Source organism: Scyliorhinus torazame, chromosome 22 (assembly GCF_047496885.1).
Source record: "Scyliorhinus torazame isolate Kashiwa2021f chromosome 22, sScyTor2.1, whole genome shotgun sequence".
In the NCBI taxonomy this organism is placed as follows: Eukaryota; Metazoa; Chordata; class Chondrichthyes; order Carcharhiniformes; family Scyliorhinidae; genus Scyliorhinus; species Scyliorhinus torazame.
In genome coordinates this window covers 76,044,498-76,054,649 of record NC_092728.1, presented here as the reverse complement: position 1 = coordinate 76,054,649, position 10,152 = coordinate 76,044,498, and the positions used below count along the sequence as shown (strand labels likewise).

General features: G+C 42.3%; 1 protein-coding gene across 1 annotated transcript in view; it reads right to left on the bottom strand.

The window, feature by feature from the left end:
- Positions 1-5,147: 5,147 nt before the first annotated feature.
- The window catches only part of lhx6a (LIM homeobox 6a), an 87,244-nt gene continuing 82,239 nt past the window's right edge, over positions 5,148-10,152 (bottom strand). The window contains exon 9 of the mRNA XM_072488386.1: positions 5,148-9,384. Within this exon, the coding sequence (XP_072344487.1) occupies positions 9,305-9,384 (80 nt within the window). The 3' untranslated portion in view covers positions 5,148-9,304. The remainder of the gene's footprint in view (positions 9,385-10,152) is intronic.

The window sequence follows — 10,152 nt, the reverse complement described above, 5'->3', positions numbered from 1 at the left end:
CCGGGTCCTTGACGCTGTGAGGCAGCAGTGCTAGCCACTGTGCCACCATTTCTATCTGATGGATGGTGGTTAGCACTGTTGCTTCACAGCGCCAGGGTCCCAACCCAATTCCCGGCTTGGGTCACTGTCTGTGTGAAGTCTGCACATTCTCCCTGTGTCTGCGTGGGTTTCCTCCGGCTGCTCCGGTTTCCTCCCACAAGTTCTGAAAGATGTACTTGTTAGGTGAATTGGACATTCTGAAATCTCCCTCAGTGTACCTGAACAGGCGCTGTAATGTGGCAACTAGGGGCTTTTCGCAGTATCTTCATTGCAGTGTTAATGTAAGCCGACTTGTGATAATAATAGATTATTAATATTATTATGAGTTGATACTTCATCAAAGAATGATAAAATTCCACCCATTAGAGCAGGACTCTTGGAAAAATTCAGGGCAATTAGTCAGAGTCAACATGGTTTTGTGAAAAGTAAATATGTTTAACCAATTGTAAATCTTTGAAGAGGTGACATATGCTGTGGATAAAGGGGAACTGGTGGACGTACTGCACTTAGATCTCTAGAAGGCATTTTATAAGTTGCCACATCAAAGGTAATTGCAAAAAATTAAAAAACTCATGCTGTAGGGTGTAACATAATGGCATGGATTGAAGATTCCTAATGAACAGGAAACAGACAGTAGGCATAAATAGGTTTTTTTTCAGGTTGGCAAGATGTGACAAATGGTGTGTCACAGGGATTAGTCCTGAGACTGCAACGGTTTACCATTTATATAAATTACTTGAATGGAGGGACTGAAAGCATGGTTGCTAAATTTGCTGATGTTGCAAAGATTGGTGGGATAGTACAGTATGAAGAGGACACAAGGGGGATACAAAGGGATTTCGATAGGCTAAGTGGCTGAGAGAAGAAATGGCAGATTAAATATAATGTGGAAAAATTGATAATTGCCCTTTTTGGAAGGAAAAATAAAAAAGCAGCATTTTATCTAAATGTTGAGAGATTGCAGAGGTCTGAATTGCCGAAGGATGTGACTGCCCTAGTACATGGATCACAAAGCCTAGTATGCAGCCTAGTAAGTAATTAGGAAAGATAATAGAATATTATTGTTTATTGCAAGGGAAATTGAATACAAAAGTAGAGAGGTTATACTTCAGTAATACAGGGCATTGATGAGACCATATTTGGAGTACCGTGGACAGTATTGGTCTCCTTATTTAAGGATAAATATAAATGCGTTGGAGGCAGTTCAACAAAGGTTTACCAGACTAATACGTGGAATGGGTGGGTTGTCTTATGAGGAAAGGTTGGACAGGGCTAGGCTTATATCCACTGGAGTTCAGAAGAATAAGAGACTATTTTATTGAAACATATAAGATTGTGGGGTCTTGACAGGGTGGATGTGGAGAGGATGTTTCCTCTTGTGGGAGAATATAGAACTAGTTGGGGGGGGGGGGGGGGTGGACTGTTAAAAATAAGGGGTTGTCCATTTCGCACAGAGATGAGGAGAATATTTTTCTCAGATTTGTGAATCCATGGAACTCTCTTCCTCAAAGGTGGTGGAAGCAGAGTCTTTGAATATTTTTTAAGGCAAGGTAGATAGATTCCTGATAAGCAAGTGGGTGAAAGGTTAGTGAAGATAGACAAGAATGTAGAGTGAGGTTACAATCAGATCGACCACTGGCCTGAATTTTTTGCCTATTCACCCATTGGGCCCGGACAAAGGTGCGAAACGTGGTTCTGGACGACCCCGGAACACAATTTCACGCTGGCTGGCCAATCAATGGGCAGCTAGCATGAAATGCACGCTGGGACGTTGGGAAGCCCTAAGCATTGGGAGGGCAGGAAGAGGGTGTTCGACAGGAAAAGCGAGGGCACAGGCTGGCACTTCCTTCAAGGGGAAAGCCTCTGCGGAGTTGTCTCAGGGATCTGCAAACCTGTAAAAAAAATAATTGCATTGGAAAAACACTGGAAACTGTCTAAGTAGCACGTTCAAGCATAAACCTCAGTCCGCAGGCACCTTTTTCAGTTTTACTTCAGCCCTTGGCACTCTGGATCGAGGTTGCAACGAAAATGTAAAGATCGCGAGGCCAATCAGTCTGCTTGGCAATTGTAAAAGCAGACAGATCATGTTAACTTGTGTTCAATTGGTCCCTTAATGGGCTAAATTGCCTGCTTGATTGGCATGCTTCCATCTCTCACCCACGCCCACCCACCGAGATATCACACTAGTGTGGGACGATGTTGCCTGACTGTGATTTCACATGTTCTCGCCCGAACAACGTAAAATTCTGGCCATGACCTAATTGAATAGGGGAGCTGGCCCGATGGGCTATGTGATCAACTCCTCCTCCTAATTCATATGTTCTAATGAAAGAACAGCCGGTTTATATTCACTTTTTATTTTCAAGTTAGGAGGTGCTGTAAACTGTGTCAATGGGAGCAAGAAGTTACACAGAATGGAGGGAGAGAGGGAAGGGGGGGAGGGAGAAAAAAAAAGGGGGCAGCACGGTAGCACAAGTGGTTAGCACTGTGGCTTCACAGCGCCAGGGTCTTAGGTTTGATTCCCCGCTGGGTCACTGTCTGTGCGGAGTCTGCACTTTCTCCCCGTGTCTGCGTGGGTTTCCTCCGGGTGCTCCGGTTTCCTCCCACAGTCCAAAGACGTGCAGGTTAGGTGGATTGGCAATGATAAATTGCCCTTAGTGCCAAAAAGGTTTAGAGAGGTTATTGGGTTATGGGGTTAGGGTGGAAGTGAGGGCTTAAGTGGGTCGGTGCAGACTCGATGGGCCGAATGGCACTGTATGTTCTATGTCAACTTTAGAATGGAAGAAAAGCTTCAATTTTTAGCACCTTTCTCAATCTCAGGATTGAAGTACTAGTGAAGTACTTTTGAAGATGGTCACTGCTTTTATGTAGGAAACATAATAGCTTCTTTGTACCAAGGGACTCCTACAAACAGCTGAAATTAAAATGTCATAGTCCCAGATGATCACAGGCTTCTCTCTCCTTTTCTGAAGGAGAGCTGACTGGTGGTGATTTAACCTGATGTCCACCACACCTCAGGAGAGGGTAATGTTTAAGAAGTCGGGGCTTTCAAAGATAACCTAGGCCGGTACGAGAATTGAACTCACGCTGTTTGCATTGCTCCGCATCAACAAACCAGCAGTCTAGCCAACTGAGCTAACCAACCCCCGAAGCATTGACATGGACACCAGGGAGAACTCTTCTGGGCTGGTTTCCACTCTAGTGCCATGGGATAGTTTGTGGCCACCTCAGATAGCAGATGGGGCCTGGGTTTATTATCTCATTGAAATTAGCACATCGGCAGTGCAGTAGTCCTGTAGTGGACGCGTCAACCTAGATTTTTGTGCCCAAGCCTGTGCAATGGGCCTTGAATGCATAACCTGACTTAGAGGTGAAAATGCTATAAACAGAGCCAGGGCTGACAGCTAATGACAGATTAAGTGGATGAAGGGGAAGAAAATGTGGCAATTGGAATTGTGAAGTCATCCATTTTGGATCTGAGAGAGATGGATTAGAATACTTCCATAACGATAAAAGGCCATGGAAGGGCAAAGGGATTTAGATCTCCAGGCAGGTAAATCACTAAAAGGCAAATGCACAGGTGTAAAAAGCATTCAAAAAGGAAACTGGAATGTCGGCCTTCATCGAAAGAGGCTTGGAATATAAAGTGAAGGCTGTGACACCACAGTTATGCAGCGCCTTGGTCAGGCTTCATATAGGGTGCTGTGTTCAATTTGGGCAACTGTGCCTCAGGAAGAAGTGATTAGTGACTGATTCACCAGAAGGATACCATAGTTTAAAGGCTTAAACTGAGCCCAGGTTGGATAAACTTGGCTTGTACTCGTTTGAGTTTAAACAGTTGAGGGGTGACCTAATTAAGGTATTTTGAATTATAAATGGATGTGATAGGGGAGACACAGACAAGCTATTTCTGCGGGGGTGCGGGGGGTCAGAAGAACGGTGCACCATTTTTAAGATTAGAGCTCAGCTATTTAGGAGTGAAATCAAGATGCATTTTGTCAGTGGAAATCGAGAATTCTTTGCCCAAACGGCTGAACTGTTGATTTAAATGGTACATTGAAGTTTATTATTGTTGCTAATATTAGTGTAAATAAAATTTATGGTGCATTCATTCATGCATCAATGTTATATTAATCACAATGAAGACGTCTAGTTGATAATCCAGTCAGACACTTTGCTCCTCTTGTATGTTTAAGTGTTTGCGTTAAACGAATTGCACACTCTTTGTTCAGCTCTTGGAACGTGGGTTTGCTTTATATAACAACCAGAGCCTGTGTAAACTGTCAACCACTACAAGCGCAGAATATCTTTTACTGGAGTTATCTGCCCTGCAATGTGACTGAACTAGAGTTCATGAAAGCACCAACATATTACAAAGCTACCCTTGCAAAAAGCAGTTTTAAAGGATGAAAAGCATACACAGTCTTTGCCTGATCCTGTTTACTTTTATTCCCATTTGGCGGCACGGTGGTTAGCACTGCTGTCGTACGGCGCTGAGGACCCGGGTTCGAATCCGGCCCCGGGTCACTGTCCATGTGGTGTTTGCACATTCTCTTTGTGTCTGCGTGCGTCTCGTCCCCACAACCCAAAGATGTGCATGGTAGGCGGATTGGCCATGCTAAATAGCCCCTTAATTAACTTTTACACCCATAGTCACAAAATGATTGCGTTATTGTGACTGTACCTTTATCAACACTCAGTACCATCATTCTGAGGAGTTGCCTTGCCAACGTCATCAACATTAACCATTCGTTTTCCTTGGTATTGTTTGGAGTTAACAGAGTGAGGGGCAGAGTGAAATAATCTACAGTTTCTCAGCTCAAGTGATGATCAGAGGGAAGCCAATTCCGTGTCCCACTGACATTAATAATAATGCGGGTTCATCCTGCTTCTCCATGTGGCGAATTTTCCCCAGGTCAGACCCAGAAGGGAGCTCATTCCAAGCACATGTGAGACTCGTTTCTACAAGTATGTGGGAAAAAGCAGATAAACAGTCCTTCCACATGTCCATTTATTCAGTGAGATTGATAGAGGCCTATTTCTCAAATTAAGTGGTATAGATATTGCTTTAGGTAAGAAAAGTAAAATGAGATTGGCAGAGACTTGAATTCATCAAAGTGGCAGCACTTTTATTGCATTTAATCACACATAATACATTAACAATGCACAGTAGAAGTCTAAATGTTACAAAAACTGAAAATTTTAAAAGTGCTTACAGAAGTTTATATTTTACAATAAATACTTGATTAACAGTGTCTTGACATTTTAAAAGTAGCATCCATTTTGTAATGGTAATTGTTGTAAGCCAAGACATGTTGAATCATCACATGCTAAAACATTTGGATTAAAAACGCTTTAAACATCTATGTACAAGAACACATATGACAAGACATGAGTTTATGCTTCGGCATAATCCGTGAACTAGAGTGAAACCTTTTTCAGGTTATAAAGTTGTACATAAATGCTTGGAAAGAAGTAAACAATTGCTTTTTCATCAGAACAAAATAATGTGGTCATTGTGCTTCTTTGCTCTAGCCTGGACGGTCCTTGTAAACCTTTACGTTTTCATTAGATACAGAATGAACAGTTAAACTTGTCTGTATGAGGTACAGTGATTCAGCCAATGTTCTGTGGCTAATTCTGTGCAATTGCTGATACATTACTAGCCAGAATTGCTTCTAAATCCATTGTGCTGTAAACGACGAGATCGACACAACTCTATTTCCTTTATGGTAAAATGTGTAAAATGCTGACAAAGCATTTAGCTAATTCCATAGCTCTTATCATTTCCTTACCACTCTGGTCAGCCAGACATGACACCAACTCCGCATCCTCTATTAGTCACTGCTACCAGTTAAAACACAGGATGACCTACAGATCCAAGTACATTAAATAAAATAGGACCTCTGGGGCTAAATATGGATATGGAAACCATTTTACAGCCAATCAAACAACAGTTATCCCAATGAGGAACAGCAAAACATAGCCTCCTCTACTGTGTACATGCTCACAATGGCTCTGTTGCTGGTCAAATAAACAAAAGATAGATGTTACACTAGTATGCCAGCAAAGCTCTGGCCTATTTTAAAGAACTGGAACGAAGCACTCAGTTTGATTTTTCAAGCACTGCTCAGGGTGACTCAAGTCCTCGATCTAACACCATATGACCCTTGCAATACAAATTGACAGTTGCCTATTTCAACTTACATAAGGTAAAGGTGTATAAAAAGAGTAAAATGGCATAATTTAAGGTCCTCCTGCACTGTGATGTTTTCCTTATGAATTCATTCTTCCAATCTCAGCACGAGTAATCCACTGAAAGGCACCCCCCCCCCCAAATCGATTGTACTTAAAATGTTGCTAGAGTGAGACTCTGCTTTTCTACACTGCAGCCAAAGAACCCCAATTTGTAGACACATATACTTTAAACAGAATGGTGAGCTATAAAATAAGCTTTGAGCAGTTCAAAAAAAATGTAAATCTCATCTTTTAATTCACCGGTTTATATTTGTCACTCTTGCTTTATTTATTTATATATAAATTTAGAGTACCCAATTATTTTTTCCAATTAAGGGGCACTTTAGCGTGGTCAATCCACCTAACTTGCACATCTTTGGGTTGGGGGGGGTGAAATCCATGCAAACACGGGGAGAACGTGCAAACTCCACAAGGACAGTGACCCAGAGCCGGGATTCGAACCTGGGTCCTCAGCGCCGTAAGCAGCAATGTGCCACCGTGCTGCCCCATTTTATTTATTTTTTAATATAAATTTAGAGTTCCCAATTATTTTTTTTCCAATTAAGGGACAATTTAGCATGGCCAATCCACCTAACCTGCACATCGTTGGGTTGTGGGGGTGAAACCCACGCAAACACGGGGAGAATGTGCAAATTCCACACAGTGATCCGGGGCAGGGGTCGAACCTGGGACCTTGGCGCCATAGGCAGTAGTGCTAACCACTGTGCCACCTTGCCCCCTTATCACTCTAGTTTTATATCACTAGCACACAAGTCCCAAAATCTGCCAAACTCTGGCTACATTAGTGCAGAAGCACAGCGAGCTGCAGTTAAAAACAAATAGGACTGATTTCGCGGGTGAACTGAACAGCAGAATTTTGATAAATTGGGCAAGAATTGTTTGCTTTAACTAAAATTTACAAAAGATATTCTGTTGTGGCCTTTGGCCATTTCTCTTTTGTTTTTCATGTTAACGTAAGTCCAAACGCTTCACTGAGAGTTGGCAAATAATGTTAATTTGTTTCCACCATCATAGAAAAATCGTATTAACCCAATAAGTGCTTCGGTTTTCCTGCAGTCTTGTCCCATTTCTTTCCTAAAGCCTCGACTCTTAACGGGCTATGGTCTCACAAGTGACAGGAACTCATTCAAGTGACCATTCTTGATGCGCGACGCTAGAAAGAATGCCCAGAGCAGGCAAGTAGGTACTGGGAGCTTCCTCTTCACAAACGCTCGCCTTTACCATGCATAGGCCACAAGGTAGCAGTCTAGCTCAGGATCCTTCGCAGATTTACGCCCTTTCAATTCTGGTCAACTAACTCTTTCAACTGGGTCAACTGAAGAAAATCATCACAGTCCTACTGCTGCTACTCTGGCTGCGATCACCAAATCCTATCATTTGTACTGTGTCACTAAAGCAGCAATTCTATTTACAATAGAAGACAACCCTGTCTGACTCACATAGCTTTACACGTCTCACATGGAGCCAAAATCCTTTCATCATTACTTGAACAAATGGAAACAGTTAATTTTGGTTTCTTTTTCTGTCGAGACATCAATAATTCATGCCACATGAATAAAACATTATACAACAAATTACAGCCAGTGGCTTTAGCTCAGCTGGTCTGAGACACAGTTGTTCAGCCCTGTTCAAATGCACTAAAATGGGCAAGCAAGATTCTTTTTGATGAGTTCCTTATTTCAAACTTTAAATAACCATTTCAACTGAGCTGAACCAGACATTATTGGTTGCAACTAGGAAGTAACAGGTGATATGATAAGGTTTGTAGTTTACTAAAATTAAACCACCATTAACCACTGAGAGTCGTTAGCGTGTAACTCGTTAGCCCAAATGATGAGTGAGTTTAGAGGGCCAGATTTCTCTGCTGGTTTAGATTTCTGTGAACCAGCAAGTCCCATTTTATATATACATATATCTTGTTTAAAACACAAAGTCATATATCTTAGCAGTGTATTTAAATTGTGTCTGAAAAGTTAAATCAATAAAGTTGTGTTATTGTGTGGGGTACTCCGTGTTGCTGGGGGATAATGCATTCTCAGGACATGGTGTAAATTCAGTGTTGCTGTGAACTGGCTGATGTGCAAGTGGTAGAAGAACAGAAAGTAGGTGGGAACATTTTCATGAGCAAGTGGTTATGAAAAGGTGACCCGTGACAAGAGTGATGGAATTATGTATTTTTCCAATGTGGAGTAGAGTCCATTACTCACTGTTTATGGGCTGAAGGAATGCTTAACTCAGCTGTCATTGCGCCATGTGATTTTGGGAGACCAAAAGTACCAATTCAATGAATGCACAACAATTAAACCGTCCACATTGGGTCTACATGTATGATCTTAGACCAGAATGTTTAATGGTGACCAGTTGTCAGCAGTATTGGGAGGCATGAGTCACAATGCACAACACATTTCATGCTGCATTGTAAATGAAGAAAATAGACAAAGTCAAAGAAGCTAAAAAAAAAAATTCAAAGTCTTCTCACCTCAGGACCAGTACTGACACAATGCTAGAAGTGATTTGATACAGCAGCTGCTTTCATCAACTCTAACATGGAAAAGCCTTAATACTGTTACAAGAAACAAAATGGGGGAAAATGTTGTTTTATCACCAAGATTGGTCCTTTTCCTGACAAGAACCAAAAAGGTCCAGCCTTCAGATTAATGAGCATGTTCTTTAGGTAACGGACTAAGAGCAAAAAATACTGCAGATGCTGAAAATCAGGTCTGGCAAAGGGGTCCATGATGGAAAGGTTAATTTGTCTGTTCTCTCCAAAGATGCTGCGTGTTGAATATTTCCAGCATGTTCTGTTCTTGTTTCCTTACATATTGAGTTGGATTCAGTACAATATGAAAAGCAAGCTGCGTAAACAGCATGTAGACAGGTCTTAGCATCTCAATACATTACCGAGAATGTACACAAGCGGGGGGGGTTTACGAAATCAATTTTTGCTTGTCACATGATCCACGAACGACTTCTGTTCTTAAAAGACTGTTTGTTTGTGGCAGAAGGATCAACGGCTGATTGGCAATTGCGGCAGAGCCAAAGCTTGGTGTGGGATCGGCTGTGTTGTCAACATTGAAAATGGATGACCTACAAATAAAATCAGAGCAAATGCACTAATAAATTTGAATCTAACAATGATTTGTTTTGTAAATACATGGGCACATTAACATTGTTAAAGTATTATACAGTTAATACCAAACACGATATTCATAGCTAATGGTTTTAAAAGATGAGAGATTAATTTGTGTTTGTATTCAGAGGGATTTGGATGTCTTTGTACATGAATCACAAAGTTAACATGCAGAAAGCAATTAGGAAGCTAGGAGGTCACGCTGCAATTATGCAGGGATGTGGTGAGTTCACATCTGGAGCACTGTGTACAGTTTGATTACCTGACCTATGAAAGGATATACTTGCCTTAAAATGAATGCAAGATTCACTAAATTGATGTTGGTGATGAGGGTGGTTCTGTGAGATGAGGGGTGCAGTTCAGCCTTGGTGGCATTGCCAGGGTGTCCGGGTGGCACTGCCAGAGTGTCCAAGTGGTAGGTTGGCACTGCCATGGGTCGGGCCCGGGGGATGGTCTTTGCCACTTGGAGATGAGGTGAAGGGGAATTCACAGGGCCTTCCCGAGGTTGGGGTCTGAGGGGGAGGGGCGGTCGGTAAAGTGGGGGAGCCTGAAAGGGGATGGGGGAGAAGATCGGCGATGCCAATCAAAATGGCGCCCCAATCTGTGAACAACCTTTCCTAGTGCGGCCTCGACAGAGAGAAACTCCCTGAGACCACAAAATTCGGCAAAGTGCTGTTCAATAGTGGGCTGTGCCTCGGCGCGGCAGTCACCAAGGAACACCCCGC